This window comes from Haliotis asinina, chromosome 15 (genome assembly GCF_037392515.1).
Source record: "Haliotis asinina isolate JCU_RB_2024 chromosome 15, JCU_Hal_asi_v2, whole genome shotgun sequence".
Classification (NCBI taxonomy): domain Eukaryota; kingdom Metazoa; phylum Mollusca; class Gastropoda; order Lepetellida; family Haliotidae; genus Haliotis; species Haliotis asinina.
In genome coordinates this window covers 2206618-2229974 of record NC_090294.1, presented here as the reverse complement: position 1 = coordinate 2229974, position 23357 = coordinate 2206618, and the positions used below count along the sequence as shown (strand labels likewise).

The 23357-nt window shown below is 38.7% G+C and overlaps 1 protein-coding gene across 1 annotated transcript in view; it reads right to left on the bottom strand.

Moving 5' to 3' along the window:
* Window positions 1-2472: 2472 nt before the first annotated feature.
* The window catches only part of LOC137265826 (SH3 domain-binding protein 2-like), a 35805-nt gene continuing 14920 nt past the window's right edge, over window positions 2473-23357 (bottom strand). The window contains exons 4-15 of the mRNA XM_067801290.1: window positions 21291-21393; window positions 19669-19786; window positions 19272-19455; window positions 18854-18940; window positions 17061-17131; window positions 16699-16722; window positions 11387-11412; window positions 10475-10538; window positions 9677-9768; window positions 8957-9017; window positions 8292-8348; window positions 2473-5147 (exon numbers count right to left, since the gene is read on the bottom strand). Of these exons, the coding sequence (XP_067657391.1) occupies window positions 4992-5147; window positions 8292-8348; window positions 8957-9017; window positions 9677-9768; window positions 10475-10538; window positions 11387-11412; window positions 16699-16722; window positions 17061-17131; window positions 18854-18940; window positions 19272-19455; window positions 19669-19786; window positions 21291-21393 (1043 nt within the window). The 3' untranslated portion in view covers window positions 2473-4991. The remainder of the gene's footprint in view (window positions 5148-8291; window positions 8349-8956; window positions 9018-9676; window positions 9769-10474; window positions 10539-11386; window positions 11413-16698; window positions 16723-17060; window positions 17132-18853; window positions 18941-19271; window positions 19456-19668; window positions 19787-21290; window positions 21394-23357) is intronic.

Here is a 23357-nt window from a genome sequence, read left to right as displayed (position 1 = left end):
TATGGACACTCCACACAGCCTGTTGTACCACCCAACCTATACAGCACCTCTTGACAGTACAAGGCTGACAGTTTTCCCTTTGTCAGTACAAGTAATAGTTTCAAGACATATCACTCAGTACATCTATAATATTCCTACCTTGAGTCTATTTTCATTACTGATGATGAAAAACAGAGGATATATACACTCAAAATGCAAAGGCACCATGAAATATTTGCAACTGGACGTATCATCAATAGCATAACCATGCATGCTTCAAGATAGCTTGACAATATGAACTAATGAAAATGATAAGCATTTCATTCAGTCATAAATCTGGACATTTAAACAAAGGACAATATACTTTAAAACTGAAAGTGGCGACTATGCATTATTGTTTTCTTTGAAACAGAGATATTGTACAACCCAGACATTTATTTCCCTCTTGGGGAAATATCACAAGAACCAATCAGATCTCAACATTGACATGTAGGTGAGACACAGACACATATCCACCAGGATATAGCACTGATGAACCAAAGTTGAGAAATATACTTCAAGTGAAGAATGAAGAAAACAATTTGACAACTGGTATGGAGTAAACTAGAAACTGTGTTCGTGAACAATATCCACAGTGCTATAATCATACCCAGTATCACAGTTAAACACCACTAAGGGCCTCTCTCTTGGTGGACTTCAAGCATGATTACAACATGTGATGTACTATCTATACTGACCACTGGCATAGGAAACTACTTCTGTACATGGTAGCAGGTGCTGCAATATGCAGTGTGCTTTATATGTCAAATACATTGACTAGCAGTAATTAGCAGGAAACAGAACTCACAAAAACATCCATTCAATTCCCACATACAATCTTGCTGACAGCTACTCTCCTAGTCATCTTTCATCCATAGTGGCAAACAAGTAAGAAAAAGACGGCTCATATTTTGTTATCAAGATAGAATAGAACTAAAATATGTTTTTCATGTCAATAGACTGAATGTTTTGTCGGTATGGTGATAATGTTACTTCAGTTATTTACCACATTATTTGAAAACCAACAATCACTTGTGACAGTACAAGCAATAAATTGACTTTTTCAGCATCGTCATAATGAATTAACAAACAGAATTTCACTTACAAAGCCTTTCTAAGTGATGGCAAATGGCATGAGTTGAACAGTTTCAAGAGAGCATTTAACATTCTTCTATACATCAATTCATTCACAAGTCATATGGTAAGACAGGGCAAGAGCATAAGTTGCTTTGTTTCATGGAATGGCATCTCTTATTCATGAGCAATTCTTTCTAAACCTGACAAAAATTCTTTCACTTTGCCTCCGCTAGTGTGAACACTGACCAACTCATTCTGTAAAACAAGAAACCACATGCTCTGATACAAACACTAGTTAGTATTTCTTCAAACAGCTGGTAAATATACATTGTTAATCACTGTTTGGCATATAGGAGGGGTTGTACTTCACTGACTACTGACCTTGATGTACCATTCAGTTTTTATACATGCATCAATATCTATAACAATAACGGGAAGGTTTCATCAGTAAAATAAAGACAACAGAAGATCAGGTAGGCACTATCTCAGTCTTTAAGGCTCCAAAGATTCCCTGGTCATATTTATTAAAGAATAATAATAATGATAAAAAACTTCCCTGCTCGAAAAATAGAATCCTAATGTTAGATATACAGGAGTGAGACTTTGTGCACAGGAGTCTGTTGGACACTAAAACACTGATACCTGTTCTCAAAAGCTTTAAACTGAATTATCTAACAACCTTTAAGAAATCAGTGCTTTGAACACCTCAGTGAACTTGAAACATAATGCCTTTGAAAAACTGACGAGGGTTTGGATTGGTCAGGTATTTTTCGTTGTTTTGTTTTCCCTCCTGCCTTTTGGCTTTCTGAGGAGAAAAATAAATTGGTCTGGTCTGACTAACAAACATAGCATCAATTTCTTTTTCTGGATTCACATAAACACTGGGAATATGGGCAAAATTACTTGGGCAATCTTTATTCCAAGCTAATGGCAATCATCAACATAATGATGACAACGATAACAATAACGCTCAAAGAAAATTAGGGTCTGAAAGAGATATAGCTCAGACATTTTAAAACATTTGACAACCTTCAAAATTTTATTTGTGAAACAACCGAGCATGGGCATAAGCAGGATCTGCTTCCATATTTGTGCTTTAACACCTGTGGGGGCCTTTCCTCAATACAAGACACACTGATTGGCTCGGACTTTGTCCACACAGTGACCTTGTGATTCACCACAATACAGGCACATCTGGATACACAGCCCCTGGAAATAGTGCCACTGCCAGAACAGATTGCCTGTCTACATAATTCCCTGTATATAACGCCAAACTCGACATACCATCGACGCCAAGCTTATTGAGAATTCCCTGGACATAATGCCAAGGTTGATCACAAAATCCATTGTATGTTGGTGTAATTCAAGAGTTAATCCTTTTCTTTTTTGTAATCAGAACAACAGAGTATTTCAGGAATCAGATGCCAAATCTACACCTGAGTGATTGAATATGCCATAATAAGCAGGCTTGGGGTCTCATGACTGGCCAGACTTGATGGAAAATTATCCCTGATACATTCACAGGGTATATCACAGACACAAGGCTCTGAAGCACCTCATGTGACAATAGCAAATGTAATAGTCCCTACATAAAGGAGGCAATAACACAGTGTTCAGAGCCTGTATTTACTCAAATAATTTAGAAAAATGTCTCCAAAATATGTATGTGTCTACCCATTTTCATTTTGAATGAATGTATTTTCTAATTTAGAATTTCTGAGTACAGATTGATAGTGCTAGTTAATAGTTAATGTCTCCTGAAAACACACAATGTGTATGAAAACCACCATGTTCCTGTAACATTATCATGCTGGAAACATCAGTTTACAAAATATATATAAAGATTCATTGAATATTTTTCTTTTATCTGGTTCATTCAGAAAGTACCATAAAGTATTCGTAACAGTTGTTGCAGTTTGTTTTTGATACTGATGCTATTTTGATAAACTAGACACTCCATTTACTACCCATGTGGTCAACATACAGGTAGCTGCATACTAGTCTTGTATGTCACGTGAGTGTCATAACATCTTGACCTGAGATTCTAATAATTTGATTGGACAACCGATGAACTCTCAGTTCCATCATTTTGTGAACAGTCTAAATAAACTTATCCACAGTACTTTTCGTTACACTCCTCTACTGAGTCTAACAAAACCTTATGGGACGTCGTGTCAGGTAACCTATGAGATTGACCAATCAGAACACAGCTTAATTACCAAATCGCGAAAGTGGACATTCGCACATACCTTTTGAACTTTTTATCTCGAAAAGGTTCATATCCAAACGATTACGAATGCTATTTAGCATACTCTTGCTTCCGAGTGATGCACACAGCGTACATACAACCATGACAACAGAGAGTAAACAGTCGCTGAAAGTAGTGTTTTTGGCAATATTCAAGGATGTCATCTTGCGGAAATATTAGCTAATGGTAACCATGTCAACAGAAACCCCAAAGGATATATACTGCAGGTCAAATAACTGTGTTATATGCGGATTTTTGTTTGTGGAGAGATCTGTATGAGTGACCTGAATATTTCGAAAGTCTCTCTGATCCCTAAATAGTAGCCGTTGTCTGATTGGTTAAATCTATTTAATCGTCTCGCATTTGATTGGACAGTCATTGGTCGCTCAAAGGTTACCTGACGCGACCTGCTACTAGGTTTTGTTAGACTCAGTGGTGGAGTGTACCCAAATACACTGAGACTAAGTTTACTTTGACTGTGTTGTGAAGGAACTACATTTCCATTCATAACAAATGTCTTGGTCCGTAACTGTGAGTCAAACTGAGAAAAACATAAACACAATGTTTCTACCAAGGATGCTAGCTGTGTGAAGTAACTGCACACCAAGAAATGGGGTGCTACAGAGCAGTTTACTGTTCGAGGTTGTTTGAAGCGATGATAACTGACATGCATCGTGAATTTGGTTACCAATGGGGCAGACGTAGTGACGTCATTACAGTGTGACGTCATGCTAAAAGTGTTCTGGAGCACACAATTCTTCCTCAACCTCTTTTTGAAAGTGGTTTTAGTTTGAAACCATAAAAATAACAAAAATACACTATTTTGTCAATCTAATACATGTTAGACTTGGGTAATGAAAACAATACCACACTCGGTCTCATTACATACGAATATGAAATTTGTGACCTTCCCATGGTCAGATACCATGGGAAGGACACTTGTTTTGTATAATTCGTATGTAATGAGACCTCGTGTATTATTCTCTATGTACCTCTCTAGCTCAGATGAGGCAAGTTGCCATTGATGATAACCAACAAGCATTCTGATTCGGTTAAAATATACAAATGTAACGCAAATATGAAACTAATGTAAAAACAAAACGTAAATCTTTGCAAATAACTATGTTGAGACCATGATGTTTCTTTATCACCATCTGTATCTATCAACAATGGAAGCCTATCCACAACTGGATTAAGCAACTATGGACACCACACTAATGCAATGTTGTTCCAAAAAAGGGAAGTCATCTTGATATATCTTCGTTGTATGCCCTGTTGGTCTGGAGGCCTTTCCAGAATCCTGATGATAAAGTCCTTCAAATAATCACAAACAAGGGCACACAACTCTAAACATACTTCACTTGGAAGAAAAAGGTGTCTGTGCTTGGTTTGCTCAGCAACAAAAGACATACATTCAAATGACAACTGGCAAGACAGTCATGTCCTCTGGAAATTACCAGTTTTCAATGAATTTACTTTCCAGGCCAGCTGCCAGACAGACACCATCTTCAAGCAATGAGTATCCTGTTTGAGAATCACACTTCATAAGACATGTACGTCTTTGGTATTTCCATACGAACACTCTCTTCAAAAGATTCCTCCATGTTTAAAACAAATCAGCTTAGAGTGTACCTTGACGGACATGAGGCTACATCATATGTGGTTTAAACTTAGGATGAAGCTGGAATGGAGTCGATAAGGTAACCTTGTAGCCAGGTAAGTTTTCATCATAATAATGGTGCATGAGTTCCTCTAAAGTCTGAAAGTACACGTCTTTCTTGCTGTTTAGGTAGTAGTAGCTGCTCTGAAATCAAAGAAAAAAATGAATCAGTGTATGAGTGAGACTGTGAGAGATTGAGAGTGAGTGTAAATGAGAGTGCGTGAGTGTGAATGAGAAAATGAGAGTGAGTGAGTGAGTTTAGTTTTACGCCGCCCTCAGCAGCTATATGGCGGCGGTCTGTAAATAATCGAGTCTGGACCAGACAATCCAGTGATCAACAACATGATCATCGATCTGCGCAATTAGGAACCGATGACATGTGTCAACCAAGTCAGCGAGCCTGACCACCCGATCCCGTTAGTCGCCTCTTACGACAAGCACAGTCACCTTTTGTGGCAAGCATGGGTTGCTGAAGGCCTATTCTAGAGAAAATGAGAGAGTGAATTGAGGGGGAATGTGAGTGTGAATTAGAGAGAGAAGGAGTGAAAATGTGAATGAGAGTGAGTGTATGAATGAGCAAGTTTGAAAGAGTGAGTATATGTGTGAACGAGTGTACAAATAAGAGTGAGTGTATGAATTAGAGTGTGAGCACAAGTGAGCAAGAGTGAATTAGTGTGAGTGAGTGAGTGTGACTTACACTTGAGGGTGTGTGATAGAGCAAGTGTAAGAGTGAGTGAGTGAGTAGACTTCACACATTGCACTATGGCCTTTGTTGTGACATGTCAATGTTTAACCACACACCCTTCGCGACTTGTAATTTGTAAATGGAAAATCATGGAATTATTTAGAAATCTTTGTTAAATTAGCTCCTGTCAGGCCACAATATAACGTTTTCCTATTTCTGGAATATAACTGTTACAAAACAGTACTTCACCAGAATATGTAGTCATCAGCTATATGTTAATGCTCGCATTGCTATTCATATTTCTGCATAAACAATGATAACAACAGTAACATGACGCTTTATGAATAACACTGTTTTTCAAATTATTTACACATTTCAGAGCTAATTCCTGCTCCTTCATTTGCTGAAGGAAGATGACGGAGTAAGAATTAGCTCTGAAGTATTGTGTAATTAATATTAAATGTGTCACTCATTCATAACCATCCAATTTCAAGATGCCTTTCGAAAACTTCAAAAGAAATAAGGAATACAAAATAATGCCATAAAATTTCAACAACATCCTCATGAAAAACGAATTTATACACTGTTGAAATGTACATAATGAACAACAGTTTCCACTCAGATACTTTTAAGGAGAATATGGATTGTCGAAGAATTTAAGACTGTAACAGTTGGTTTTCAAAAAACTGTGACCACAAATGAGTTGTTTAAAATGGCTGCTTTGGTGGCCATATTGGAAGATATGGTGTCGGCCAGGCAAAGCGAAATTTCAATCACTGTTCGCAGCAAAGCGAAAACCAAAGTTGTGCCAGAGGTACTGTGAAAATGAATCGCTATTAAAACATTGTATTACCATACTGCACATTAGCTGGGAGCCTCATGAGTGAGATGAAGTTTCCTGTTTCCTGAGTAAGGTGAGTGGTGACCTAACTGAATGGGAGTTGTTTCTTATAAAGATACAGTATTTTTTCTTTATCAAAATGGCAAATGCGCAGGATACACTTATTGACACACTGAGAGGTGTCCAGCATTTGTTCTATGACAAGTTTAAAGTATCAGTGATAGAAAATCATCTGAGAGAAGAAGGACTGCAGGTGTGTAGTCGCCAAATGCAAAGAGTCAGTGATTACCCAGAATGACATCATTCAAGCGGTCTTGAAGGTAATATTATCGTGAATTATCAAATTTATCAAATGTGTCTCCAGTTTGACTTGAAATTGTCTTATATTCGTTTGTTGTTGGACTTATTTGCCTATTTCGTTTAATTAATTTTATTTATCAACAGTTGCACCTCACCCACCAACCACTGAAATTCGAGATGGTAGTAGAGGCCTTCAAGTGCATGGTAATTCATGATGGTCAATTCCAACCATCTACAAAGAAGATGCAATGCCACCAAAATGTTGTTCCTGAGGACCTGCCATGGGGGCTACCTTCCTTTGCATCACTCAAGGCCATTCTCTACAGACAGCGGCACAACAGGACAGTGGTCGCTAGTTTGGACCAAATGTTTGGAACCACTTCAGTAATCCTGGACATCGAACCAATAATGTCAAGGTATGGAACCACAGGATAATCAAGCTTGCCAGGAACAGCTATCCGAACATTTTTTCCAGTGAGAACAGTCCAACATGGCAGTTGCCATCCAATAGATAGGAGCACATTATACAGCCCCACAAAGTCTAGTCTCAGTCAAGATTTCGTTTTGCTGGGTATAACTGACAATACAAATGGTGACAAACTTAGTTAAAAGTATCATCTCATTTGTTCAAGTGACTTCAGCCATCACCTGACTTGACTTTCACACCGGTGTGCTAAATTTGTTGGTGGAGACATGTAATTATTAATATTGTCCTTTTTACCCAGTGCCGTTGTGTATATAAGGTACAAGAGGCTTTCACTGACAAGGATAAGTACACATGGCAGTACAGCAAGTATAATGTAGTTAATCAACTACAGCAGAGAAGTTGCCACAGTTTACTGAGTCTATGACACTAAGTACTTCTGAGACCAACAGCTCAGCCATTACACTGTTGTTGACGAAAATTGAAGTATTTGTCTTATTAGCATAGATGAAATAAACAAACATCTTCAGTCAAGTCACTCATATCTTTGCTTGTCTGTTGTTATTTCACACACTTAGTTCTGGGGCAAAATATGTGTCCTGCCTTACCATGCATACATTATGTAGGACGAGTACATCGTACTGGAACAGCACAGTACACATACACACTTAATAGTAGGCATTTCTTGTGAGTGAGGTCAGTTTTACACTGCTTATATCCCATCAACATCTGCAGGGAACACCAGAAATGGGCTTCACACATTGTATCCATGTGGGGATCAAACCCAACCTTTGGTGTCATGAGGAAACACTTTAACAATTAAGCTAACTCACCATCTGTGTGTCTAGAGCACGTAGTACTGGCACAACACAGGGAATCTGTATTGTCAATGACACATTACTTTGTCACTATAGACAAACTTCAAGATTTAGAAAGAAATCATATATGATGACTAAACAGTTAACAGGTCTTGATAACTGATTAAGACTTAAATTAAACAAATATGAATCATACACCTATATGATGCACTGAACCTACCTTATATTCTATCTTGAACTTTCGAGGAATATCACCCGCAAAAACAACCAAGACTTTCTGAAATGAAAAAACTCACAATCAGCACAAGTCACTAAAATATGTGAAACAGTGAGATAGTGTGTGAATGAGGCAATGAGTGTACGAGTGAGCAAGTGAGTGTCATTTTCCCAGCAACATAATGACAAGGGGCACAACTGTAACCATTCAGGAAACAGAACTAAAAATGATTCAACAGTTTAATCAAAACAACATGGTGCAAGTAGATCTTTACCATTTTCCTAACAGAGTGACCCCCGACAGGTAAAGAGCACCTCATCACCTTACTTGGTCCCTTTAGATTTTCAAAAACAAAGTCCTCCAGAAGCAGTTTTGAAGGTACATCATACCCTGTACTTAGGAACTTGTCTTGACTGTGATGGGCATGTAGATAATGAAGGTATCATCGAGGGACACTGTTTGTTAATACAGCAAGATTAACAGCTCGTATCTTCTGTGACAGAACATATGCAATAACGTGAAACATACGGAAAACGTCTTCTATTTCATTGAAAAGTTGTTTTCCACAAAGTTTGACTAAATTCTACTTCTCCACTTCTAAAATGCCATTCAAGGAAGAACAAAGGCAGCTGCCTAATTCGTGTAAAATATGCATCAAAGAGACTTACTCCTCCGTCACCTCCATCGCGGATTAAATATACTCCATCTTCACCTAACTGTCGGATGATACTGAAAATTGAACACACAATGACATTGAAAAAGTGGTCAAATGCAGCATGTTACACAAGGGATTGCATTTTCTCAGTAAAGTACAGATTCTAGAGCCTAGAGCTATTTTCAGTTGAGTACCATCGGGATTGTCTGAGTAAGGTGCCTTATCACCAGTGCATAACAGTAACAAGCTCAGCCACATGACTTTCTACCAAAAAATAGGAACTCTGACTACTGGTGGTCAGACAAGTCTACTCAATGATCTGTCAGCATTCAAAGCAATCTACCTCTGAAAAGCAAACAGCATTTCTTCAATAAGATTGTTAACAACTTTTCAACTGTCATTTCCAAGGTCAGTACATGCTTTTGAGTGGTTCAACCAGATACTAGCTTTCTGTAAATATGCTGTAGCTAGAAGAGGTGAGATCACTGTGTGCTGTGATCATTTAACATGCCTTCCTGCAGGAGCCCTGATTTGTGGAGCCGTCATACGGTGAATTGTGATCTGATGATACAGCATCTTGCTCATTTCTTCTGTCAGTTGACTGGCCAGACTTGATTATTTGTATAATTTGTTTGAAAATATTGCAGAATGTACAAGAATGGGTTATTGTAACTACTGATGAGAAACAATTCTTCAACATCCATAAATGTATCATATGTCTTGAGTCACATACTCGCTAGCTTTTTCTTTTTCTGTCCCCGTGAAGTGAATGGCTGCCCAATACTTCTCCGGGCTGATGTCTTCATCTTCCTCATCTTCTACTGGCTGGAACAAAATAATACACTATTTCTGGTTTCCTTCCTCATCATCCATGTTACCTCGTGTTACTATGAGGAGTGTTAAGGCAGACTCTTACAGGTCAGCCCGTCAAATTGATATGCCGAATTCAACAGATTGTCTGAGTGATTAATTGAATTCAACTAAAGGGACAAATCAGCTGGTTGAATCCACGCTGATTGTGTCACTAATGTGTAGAGCATGTTCAAGATATTTGGCTAGTTGGATGATGTGGTGTCGCCAATCAAATTGTGTATTGGTGTCACATGGTTCTCGATTCTACACTACTGTTTATCTTCAATTTCAAGTTTTTTGAGATGGCTGTATGCTCAGTGCATGTCATAACTGAGAAATTAATGTTTTGTCCAACAACTTCTCTATTTCCTCGCTTTGAAATTGCTGTCTTCCACACATAGTATCGCACAGCAGATAACTGCTGAGTCAGCTTAAGATGTTTTGATACCATGGAAACAAAATTCCGCAAGATGTCACAAGATCGACCCTAATACTGGCAGATCAATTCGTGTGAGAGGAAGCAAATTTGAAGGTCAGTATTTGTTACGACCACTGAAAATATTGCATAATGTATGGAAATCGGTTGGTCATTACAATGTGCTGGAATGTGGTAATGGTTGTTTAAGAAGATGTTACTATGAGGAGTGCTAGGGATCTTTAAGGTTCCTGACAAACTCACCCCATGTGCCACTTCGGTAGTCTTTTCTTTCATACTGGCACCATCTGGACTCCCTCTCTTTGGTCTGAAACATCACATTCATCAACAACATAACACCGACTTACTTGAAACAAAGGGAAACCACTCTACACAAAAGATATCTCTATCATTTATACTGTGTATTAAAGTTGATGAAATATTGGACCAACTCCGTTTTCTTGAAAGGCTACTCTTAAAAATGCACTCATACACACATAGGAGAAACCTCTACAGCAGGTGTTCAATAATCAGGAAGTCAACACTATATTAAGTTTAAGATTATAAGACCAAATTTAAGTCAGGTTGTAGACATGGTAAGTCACTGTGCCATGTCTTAGAATGGTAGGTCACTGTGCCATGTCTTAGAATGGTAGGTCACTGTGCCATGTCTTAGAATGGTAGGTCACTTTGCCATGTCTTGGAATGGTAAATCATTGTGCCACGTCTTGGAATGGTAAGTCACTGTGCCATGTCTTAGAATGGTAGGTCACTGTGCCACGTCTTGGAATGGTAGGTCACTGTGCCACGTCTTGGAATGGTAAATCATTGTGCCATGCCTTGGAATGGTAAGTCACTGTGCCATGTCTTAGAATGGTAGGTCACTGTGCCACGTCTTGGAATGGTAAATCATTGTGCCATGCCTTGGAATGGTAAGTCACTGTGCCATGTCTTAGAATGGTAGGTCACTGTGCCACGTCTTGGAATGGTAAATCATTGTGCCATGCCTTGGAATGGTAAGTCAGTGTGTAATGTCTTGGAATGGTAAATCATTGTGCCAAGTCTTGGAATGGTAAGTCATGAATATTGGTCACATTTAAATCACAGAAATCATATCACCAATTTACTGAATGATGACAAGTTGTTTCTCCAACCAACAGGCAGATTTATACACACCTTCTTGTCTCACTTTCTCCTGTGCCCTGGAAAATAAGCATTAACATATAATCATTATGGGAATTGTACCTATGTGTTATGTGGCAGTGTTATACATTGTGCAACATTGTTTCAACTCTTATACATGGCACCTTTAGCTTCCTTTGGGGTAGTGTTGTGTTACATTTGGATGTTTGGACATCTGGATGTAAACAGAAAGATCTGGTAAACTTCTTTAGAAATCATCTGCCTTAGTGTAGTATCATGAAATGATAATTCATACCAAAATTCTTTATTAATTGTAACCAGTACAAGCAATATATTAGCATTCAAATATGAGGAAAATATGAATATAGAATATTAGTTTCATCATGTATCAGTAAAAGCTTAGACAAGACTCCTCTCAAAAGTAGTAAAGCTTATCTCACAGACATTCCATTGAAAAAGGTATAAGTAATGACCACACAATTTCACAGTTAGAATCCTAGCCTGAGGTAATCAGAACACTGTAAGACAAACCATTCACTACAACAAGGGTTATGTCTAGACGGGTTAATAAACTGCTTTGAAGAGGTAAACATGCCATCACCTACAGTAAAATAGCATTATGCAAACACCAGTTAAGGGTCGTTAAAGATCTAGCCCAGAGTAAGCAATCAAGCATCCAGTAAATGTGCCAACAAGATTAATGCCACTTAGAATAGGATTAAAAGATTAAGTACTCCCCCTGTCTGGTCACTGAAGTTGTAATGGTAAGACACACCCCATTTTGTTTATTCTGTATTTCATTGGCTATTGTAAGTTACACCCATTTTTTGTATCAGTCAGCAAATCAGAATCTTTGTATTGTTTAAATTGTAGTTAAATAGTCTCCAACTTCATTTGTCCATCAGTAGGGTTTAGACTCCCAACACAGGTCAGCTCTAGCCCTCAGCCCAGAGGGTTGTACCGACTCTCTGTGGCCACCCTTGTTACTCCATCTCTTGTAAATAAAACTGTAATTAGCTTCTTGTGACTTCGGACTCTTTGCTGAGTTAATTCCCCCAAGCAAACCAGCACGCCAGTTAGATAAGGGATTTCACTGGTACCCTCACTTGGACCCGAGATCCATATCATAACAGTAGAATCATCAAGCACCTTTTTCTTGTGCATATACAGGGTAACTTCTTACTTACTTGAAACACTGTTAGTACTTACACACAGACATTGCATTAAAGACATTGACTATCAATATAACTTGGTTTTTTATATCCTTATATACAATTAAGGAGTAGCTATATCCTCTTATCTAGCATACCATCACAATCCATATCCATTCACCTGATGAAGAAGTAAGAATGTACTTCGAAACATTGTCACTCTCCACAATGAAGAAGTTGTCATCCATAAAAAACTCACACGTCTTTAATCCATATTTTGTCTGATGATTCTCTACCCTAGGATAATCTTGCCTTGACCAAATTTTGGAAGATGGATAGTTGTAACCAAGGTGAATATTACTATCATTGTCTTTATTTACTGCGATAAATCACTGCATGATAATACTTTTCAGTTTGTATCATGCCATCTTGCACTGCCGTATAAATACCTTTGTAGTGATTTATATTGATTTGTAAGCTTAGTCACTTTTAAAATTGTAAAAGGTCACATGCAACCAAAACATCAAACATGATTAAAACACAATTATCACTTATTCATGACATATAATATACATTGCTGCTTGTGAAAAAATAAATAAACAAAATTATAAGCGTACAATCGCGATTCGAAAGTGCAGTATTTTGGACTTGGGCTTACTTCCCCGAAAACAAAGCCCTCGGGAGACTGAACCCAGTCATAGCGGGTGGATGTGCACTCAAGTGTAACGACGGCTTCTGACTGGCTGTTTCATTTGCTGATATGCTGAGGGTTCATTGTGTGTACAGAAAGATGATCTGTTTGATGGGCATTTTAGAAGTATAGCCAGTCACAAGAAAATAAGATTCTTCATGGATAACAACTTCTTTTATTGTACTTGATGCGTCGTTTCAGTATGGATTCATATACTGTTGTCAAACAAAATCATACACACTAAAAGAAGTTGTTATCCATGAAGAATGTATATAGAGATGTTGGGTTTTGAAAATACATGTTCTCTGAATTTGTGCCTGATCCAATAAAAAATCATGTCAGTAGAGATGGTAAACTACTGCGTGGCTGGAATCTGTCATTCGTCCGAGTACAAAGCAGGACTTGAAACTGACAAGAGTTTGCACCAGTTTCTGTCAGATCCAGTCATCCGAAAAAAAGTGAATGTAGTTTGTTTGCAACCCACAGACATAAAACATGTCATGTGTATCACACGTGCCTAATTACATAATGTGGCAGAGACGGGACTCGGGGCACAAGTCATAATCAACTTATTCTCTTTATGTCGTATAGTCTAATCTGTGTTAAGTTCAAATTGCATGTGGTCAATGATTGAAGCTGTGTACTGCATATTGTCTTTAGCAGACAGGCAGGCAGACATATAGGTGTGAATAAACCAGACACTGAGCTTTCTCTGTGTACACAACCAAGATTGGACTACTGCTCACGACCTCAGACGCTGGGCATGCATATTGTTTCAAGCTCCGCGAACCTATTCACTGCGCATGCATTATGGACGCAGCGCAGCACAGCTGTTGCAACCAGTTTTCCCCCCAGCGTTGGGGGGAATTTAGTGAAACGTTTGATCCCCGTTTGATCTTCGTGGGCTTTTTTTCTCACTGCGTTTTTTTTCAACTTTATAGGTTGAATTGGCATTTTTATGATTTGTTTCGGTAAGTGCATACCGAAAGGTACCAGAATCTGCAAAGTTGTGTTTTACGTTGCATGTGACCTTTAAATATAGTTAATTCTTGACTGTTTGTTGGTTTCACACTTAGTTCTCTTACAGATGGATTCCTGCTTCATGAAGCCGTCACATGAAGATATCCCCCATCAAGGGCAGTGAAAGACACATGTGTTCAATAAAATCATGTCATGGCTTTTTACCGAAGACAGAGCACCTTTAAGATCACCTCCACAGAGTGAGTTTATATGAGCAATATACCAGCTATATGGCAACGGTCGGTAAATAATGAAGTCTGAACGAGACAATACAGTGATTAACAGCTTGAGCATTGATCTACACAACTGGGAAACAATGACTTGTGTCAAGTCAGTGAGTCTGATCTCTCAATCCTGTTAGTTGCCTCTTCTGTTCAGCATTATAAACTTCCTCATGGTACTATCAAGTGAGCACTACTGTACAGCTGGACACAGTACTATGCAGTAGTATTACATACTATCATGCTGTGAGATCATACACACAGTAACATGCAGAGAGTGACAGAGTGAGGACAGAGCGAGTGAGGGCTGAATCATCTCATTCGACACATGTACAATGCAAATGACCCCAGTTCTCTTACATTTAGGAACAAAGTAAGTAACAACCCTTGCATGCCATGTACAAAATCAATGACTCCAGCCCCACCCCACCCTTCCCATAAATTGTAAACATAACTTTCTAATATTTTCATGCACAAAATTGATCACCGCCCTCTTTTGATGTACTCTCAAAACATTCAATAGTATCATATAAACACTGAATGACTCCAATAAATCTTCTAAATATTTTTAATCGTAAATAAAAAATGAAGTTCCACTACTTTTTTTTATTATTTTGAAAAGCATATGTTTCAATGATGATAGGCAGACAGGGTGATATATATCTTTTCCCAGCAAGATGTGCTGATATATATTTTCCTATGAAGATGTGCTGATATATGTTTTCCCATGAAGATGTGCTGACATATATTTTCCCATGAAGATGTGCTGATATATATTTTCCCACCAAAATGTGCTGATACATTAAGATGAATGGCTCCCATCACTATATATGTTGACATATACCATATATCACCGCGTATAAGCCGAGTCAAAAAAGAAAATTCACATTCTTTCTCCAGGGTACCATAAAAGAACAAGAAATAGTAAGATGGTTAAATTGTTATTATTTCATTGCTAAGATCTGTGTGATGCCTGCGGTCCACGAATCTGAGGGTAAACCTGGATTCATCACTAAAGAAGACTCGATTCCAGTCTCTCTGGGTCCACTGGAGGTGACGTTGGGCTCACAGCAGACACTGATGTTGATGAAAAGGTGTCAATATTGGAATATGATATGGACGTCGAGAATGGAGATTGGCAGCCCGCAACAGATTCGAATGGTCTGTGAGGACAGTCATCCTCAAAACATCTCAGTCCCAGTTCATGTAGCCGACAGAAATCTGTCACGTAGGTGACGTTGGATGATTTGACGGTCTTGTGGACATTTGGATGACCCGACCATGGGCAATCAGAAGTGGTGCCAGTTTGTTGTGGATGACCTTGCAAGTCACAGTACAAAGGCTGCATCCCATTGCTCTTGTGATGTCAATAACTGATCTTCCCGTCTGCAACATGCCAACGGCATGTTCACGTTGCACATTTGACAATCTTGGCATTTAAAGTACCATTAGAACTGTGGTTTAAGTGTTTTTTCAATACTTGAGGCCAATGCAAACACATGCAAATGAAGAAAACTTTGATGCAAAGATCATGCGATCGGCTGCACGCGCAAAACCTGATTTGGCACTAACATAATTTGCACAATGAATGGACGGGTTTGAGTGGGTTTTGCTAATATTTTTCTAGAGTCGAAAGATAGGGATCCCATTTTGGATACATAGATGTATCATCAGAGAAAAATTATTCACTATTTTAAAAAACTACTTTTTGTGAAGTTTCTTCTTTGACTCAGTATATAATTTCCCACATGATACATTGAGATATATAGTTCCCACAAACATGTGTACATTTTCCCATGACGATACGTTGAGATATATGGTTGTCATGATGATGTGTGACAAGTTTCGACTATGTATAGGAAGAAGGAAGAAGGGCAACAGGAAGAACACACAAACAACAAGCCGTATTTAACCCAATAAGCACACCAACACATGACACTTGAGGAAGCTGAAATCAAGCCTTAATAGGGCAAATTAGGTACAGGATATTCAATCCAGTGATATTTCAAGATGACAAGACATATTTGACAGAAAGAACACAAACTTTCATATCTGCTGGGTAAGCATGCTGATTGCTGCTTCTGTACCAACATGCTGGCACTGTTTATAAAGCAATTAACTTAAAGGATATCAACAGTGAGGACAACCTCATCGTTTTTCAGTGATTTGACAATGTGTTGATGGATTCTGAATGCCTGTCAGGTTGAATATATCAACATCAACATATGGGACAGACATGAAGAAAAATGTTGGTTTAAATACCCTTATATATCCTTCTCTTGTCCGCTGAAACAAAGGCAGATCTTTCTTAACATATGCACATTTGCACAAGATGCATCTATTACATTCATGTGAATGTATCTGTACTAGGTGCTTCCATGCCTCAAACAACAAACTGGACAAAAAGCAACTGTATGAACACCTACAAATCTACATCAAAGCATTTGTACAGGCACAACAAACAAGCATCAAATTCTAGCAAAATCTGTAATGAAATTTCTCTATGAGAGTACATTTCATCAATGTAATTTAGATAACTGTTATTTCTTAACATGCCGTAAACATGAGATCACACATAAAGTCATAAAGTTTATAAAACACAGGTGACAGACCAACAACCTTACCTGTTTAGTTAGATCCAACTTTGAATGCAGTTCCTTGGATAAATCCTGTACTGTTTTTGTAGTGTGCATGTCTGAAATTAACAGTAAATGTATCAGGTGTGATGTATCATCAAACACAATGTAGTTCATTCACATTCATTCTTAAAACGTCTAGCTGCTCAGTCAACATGACATGGCCCATTCTGTGGATAATCTGGATCACTACTGGGCTGACCATACAAAGGAGTCTTCCAGCTTAGACAGTTGTATGTCTGTGCTAAAGTCCCTGGTTTTGGTTCGGTTGTTATTTAAAGCCAGAATAAGCAATATTAGAGCTATATGGTGGCAGTCTGTAAACAATCAAGTAGCGACCAGACATCCAGTGATCAATAGCATGAGCATTAATCTACACAACTGGGATACTATGACATGTGCAACTAAATCAGCACCTCTGACCACCCATAACTGCCTGACAAGTATTAGATGAGCCAGTGCAATGAACGCGATTGTGACAAGCAGGCGGGGCAAGTAATCAGTATGAATACACTTGGTTGCTACAGGTTGAATGGTGATTAAGCACTTGCAATACATGAGGGCCGTGGCGTGAAATGAAATGAATACCGCTACTGTTTAGCACGTGTCTCATAGGGCAATTTAGTTCAGCAAAACACCATCACGACACAATTTGCACAAGGAACTTTTCAATATTTTAGACGACAACCTGTTTCCCTCTTGTTTCAAATGAAATGTTCTGGAGGGTGTTTCCATATATGCAAATTAGGGTCATTTGTCAGGTCATGGCTCATCTAACAATTGTCAAGCAGTAATCGCCTCTTACAATAAGCATGGGTTGCTGTAGAACAAATAACACTGTATACAAAAACACTGCAGTGAAATAATACAAGAAACTGAAATCATTGAGTCACCTCAACAGATTTTAAAATGGCATACAAAGGTTCCTCTGTAGAGTTGCCTCCTATTGCAGCTTTAACTACTTAAAACATCAAGAGCATCAACCAATGCACTTAGGATGCACACAGCATGCATCAAGCAGCATGCATCAACCACATCAGCACAATCCAGATTCAGTAGAGCGCATAGGTGCATAGGTGGAAGGATTTAGAGCATTCAGAATATTCTGGAGTAGTCTGACACACTGAGTTAGAGAAACTTCTGGAAGCCTTACACAAATGGCAAGCTCTTGCTTTGTACATCTGTCATCACACATCATATCACAAGAAAGTCAGCAGTTCAATGAAAATCACTGGATTCTAAACTCTATTCTAAAACGTTGTGTATTGTTGCCCAAAAGCAAGCACTGCTGCCTTTTATTGTTATTATTGACTTATTTCATATTATGTGTTACTTATACTGCATCTTGATTTGTACTGCCAGTCTGGTTCTTGTCTGCCATTGTAATTTCTACTGATTTGTATTTTAGAGGAGTGGGGGGTGGTAGCCCTATGGTAAGTGTTCGCATGTCACACCAAAGACCCAGGTTTGATTCCCAACATGGGTATAATGTGCGAAGCCTATTTCTGGTGTACCCACGTGAAATTGATAAAGGCTGCATAAAACCATAGCCACCCACTTATGGTATTTTTAATACAATTGTTAACGATACAACATTTCCTTCTGCTTGTATGTATCACACTTACATGCTTTACAAAGTGACCTCCGGGTAACCTTCACCTTGGAAACTGCGACTAACAAATGGCAGGATCAAACCAGAACAATTGTCAGACAAACATACATCAACTTCAGTCTCACTAAAAGTTGTTGCAATACAGATAGTAGGTTACAGAGTGCCTAACCTGCTTTTTTTGTCTTGGCTCCATTTCTCGGAGGTACAGGGGGCGCTGCTGGCTCTCTTAGTCGGTACAGATCATCATCATCAGTAACTGGCATTGAAAATTGTAACAAATCAAACATGGAGGCCAGCTGAACTGCCCTTCGAAGACTTTTCATGTTGTAAATGTAACAGAGAAACGACACATATTTCTGCAGGGACCTAAGATTTATATTAAAAAATAATGGAACGTTTTCGAGCCATGTGAATAGTTTTCATGGGTAGTCACACTTTGTCAGAGAGTGGAACACATGTAGCTACTAAATAACAATGAGCAGCATATGTGACTCATCATTTCACTAGCAATGGAAATATTTGATTTCATGTTTAAAAAATGCAGTAAAAGACATATTGAATCTAAACACTGAAGGAGAGATTCTCACAGTCATCCTTCTTCCGATTACTGTAGTCTTTAGGCACCACAAACGATTGCGGATCTTCATATATCTTTGACTCGATATCCTGGTAGGTCTCCGATATGTTGTCGTTGTCCTGTCCATCTGCAGCTGAGCGAATGTTCTGGTTGTTGGCCATCTTCATCTCCTTCTTTATCTTCTTCATCCAGTCCTGAACAGTATGACAATTTTGCATTTTCTGACGTGATATGAAACAAGAAATGAGTACATGAAATCTCTCTCTCTCCATCTTTCTTTTCCTTCTCTTTCCCTATGTCAAGGATACATCCATCTCTGTTTTCCTTCTCTCCCTCTAAGACAAGGATACATACCACTCTCTCAATCCCTTATTCCTTCTCTCACTCTCTCAGAAAATTATGCATACCTTCATTTCGACCTCAGATGAGGCAGAGAAGAGGTAAGTCTTGTACTCCTGGTGTGTGTGGATCACCCTGAAGGCCCATGGCGCATCAGAAGAGGGGATATCTGATGCCCTTACAACACTGGCAAAAAAAAGCAATCCTCCTGGAGTGGAATTTTTAAGAGTTCAAGGTTGATTCTGTGTCCACAAGACAAACTATTCAAAAGTATCCACCTGTTTGCTATACCAAAATGCTTTTCTTTAATGGTCAGCCTCATCTTTTGGATTTTGGACGGCAAAATCAGTGAAACATGTTCTGGCACTCACAGATACATGTTGCTTTCTGGCAACTGGATAGAATATTGACAACAGATAGATCACTTTTGATGATGCAACATTCAAAGTCAATGTCAGTCACATAATTCCATTAAACCTTTCAGGCATGGTCACTTTTCAGTCATTAGATCAGTACTAAAATAATTGTTTCCCTCCTGATTAATAAAAAAAATTCAAAGATCCTTAATAAACATGAACAATAGTGAGAGTTCTAGGGATATATAGTTTCGTTATACATGAGGTTCCTGCTGGTGACTTCATCACTTGCTTTATCATGGTGTTAGTAGGTACATTGAAATGTTATTAATTATTAATAAGAAAGTTGAATATTCATTGAACTCCCCCTGTTGTTTATCTCACCAACTTCTAAATGTCACTTAACTTTGGTTCCTGACACAGTTCAGATGCCATGACACGGAGAGCATAATACAATGTTTCCTTATTCTAAGCTACACTGTGTAACAAGCTATCTCAACACTGGTTGGCACCTACCTATTGTGCCCATATAAGGGCTATCTTGACACCTGCCTATTGTACCCATATATGGGCTGTACTTACACTGCTTGACACCTACCTGTTGTACCCATATATGGGCTGCCCTTAGACTGCTTGACGCCTACCTGTTGTACCTATATAAGGACAGCCCTTACACTACTTGACACCTACCCATCGTACCCATATAAGGGCTGTATTTACACTACTTGACACCTACCCATCGTACCCATATAAGGGCTGTATTTACACAGCTAGACACCTACCTGTTGTACCAATATCAGGGCTCTACTTACACTGCTTGACACCTACCTGTTGTATCTATATAAGGGCTGTACTTACACTGCTTGACACTTACCTACTGTACCAATATAAGGGCTGTACTTACTCTGCCTGACACCTACCTATTGTACCAATATCAGGGCTGTACTTACACTGCTTGACACCTACCTGTTGTACCAGTATAAGGGCTGTACTTACACTGCTTGACACCTACATGCTGTACCCATATAAGGGCTGTACTTACACTGCTTGACACCTACCTGTTGTACCCATATAAGGGCTGTATTTACACTGCTTGACACCTACATGCTGTACCCATATAAGGGCTGTACTTACACTGCTTGACACCTACATGCTGTACCAGTATAAGGGCTGTACTTACACTGCTTGACACCTACCTGCTGTACCCATATAAGGGCTGTACTTACACTGCTTGACACCTACCTGTTGTACCCATATAAGGGCTGTATTTACACTGCTTGACACCTACATGCTGTACCCATATAAGGGCTGTACTTACACTGCTTGACACCTACCTGTTGTACCCATATAAGGAGAAGGATCCTGCTGGGGATTTGGCTGTCTCGTTCCGGTAGTAGTACAGACAGCCGCCACTCAGCACAACAAACACCTGGGGCCCTGAAACAGGCATCATGAGTGAGGGACTCAGTTCACCAGCAGTATCACAATATGTCATGTAAGTTTGTGTTTTCACTTTCAATATATAACACGGACAGCACAGAATAACAGAAACCCAATCTTAGAGGGTAACAGATCTGTCAGCAAATTGAACATTATTTCACTCTTTTTCACTTATGTCCAAATGATAGGCACTTGCCAAAATGTTTTTTGAAAACTTTTATCATGCTAATAACCAGCTCAGCAGCTCAAAGTCACTTTGATTTCCCTCAATCAAAATATATCAAACACAAACGGCACATAGTATCATCAATCTCAACTCCCCGGGGAGAATACTGCCTAAACTGTACTGAGCTTTGGTGACGGCTTCAACCTCTACCCTCTATACATCAGGTGTTTTACCATCCAACCGTTTTCTTATGAATATATGCATTTCACTGACCCATATGATGAGATGAGATTATGCTATTTGATACAAAGAAGTCGGCCTAGTCATCAGGTGTTCTAACACAGTCAGACACCATGTCTGTAAAGACAGGTGAGAGCTTCATCAAGTTACAGCGGGCACTCAGTCTGATAACATGCCGGACTTGTCAGTTATTTATTGTAACAAATAAACCCGTTTAAACTGAAAAGAAGCCCTAGAGGGACCAGAGATTCAGAACATGGAAAAATCTAGACTTGCTCCATTTAAACACTAAGCCACCCCTTCAGGCTACTGCCATCTCAGAGACTATGAGGCAGACTAGGATCAAGACTAACACAGAGACTAACACTCACTCAGAGATTCATAAAAAAACAATGCAGAGGTTGATATTCAATCAGGTTAACACAGACACTGATATTGTGCAGGAAGTATCAAAATGATATTCAGTCTCAAGTCTGCAGGAAATGTTGGCAAAGGTTGCCCAGTTGGTTTGAAAAATTTCCCGTTCAAGCTTATTTAGCTACAACAAATGGTTTCACATTATACATGTAACATTACATGCATCTGAGCGATAACAAGCGTATTTAGCTACAATAAATGGTTTCACATTATACATGTAACATTACATGCATCTGAGCCATAACAAGTGTATTTAGCTACAACAAATGGTTTCACTTTATACATGTAACTTAATTGCATCTGAGCGATAACAAGCTTATTTAGCTACAACAAATGGTTTCACTTTATACATGTAACATTACATGCATCTGAGTGATAACAAGTGTATTTAGCTACAACAAATGGTTTCACTTTATACATGTAGCATGCACCTGAGCGATAACAAGCTTATTTAGCTACAACAAATGGTTTCACTTTATACATGTAACATTACATGCATCTGAGTGATAACAAGTGTATTTAGCTTTAACAAATGGTTTCACTTTATACATGTAGCATGCATCTGAGCGATAACAAGCTTATTTAGCTACAACAAATGGTTTCACTTTATACATGTAACATGCATCTGAGCGGTAACAAGCTTATTTAACTACAACAAATGGTTTCACTTTATACATGTCACATGCATCTGAGCGATAACAAGCTTATTTAGCCACAACAAATGGTTTCACTTTATACATGTAACATTACATGCATCTGAGCGATAACAAGACCAATCAATATTACAAGGTGGAGGGAGCTCTGAAATACACAACATTACTGAAATGAAAGGTGGATGGATGTTGGGTAGTTGGGGATCTGGAAATGTGGGAGATTGGGGCTGGGGAATGTTCATGTGTGGATGGATAGGTGACTTAAGGCTGGGACTTCTGTTTGAAACTGTCAGTGATTCTCCCAGTGATTCAAGTCTATCTCTGGTGGTTCGTGGTTCTATGCACAGAGCTTAGTCATAAATCAGTCAAAGTTAAGTAACGTTGAGTCCTCAGAGAGTCCTTGGATGTATAACTCATGAGAGTTCCTAGGACTTTGGTCCTGCCCCACAACAAAGCATGTGAGACACATGTGGTCTCACCTAAAG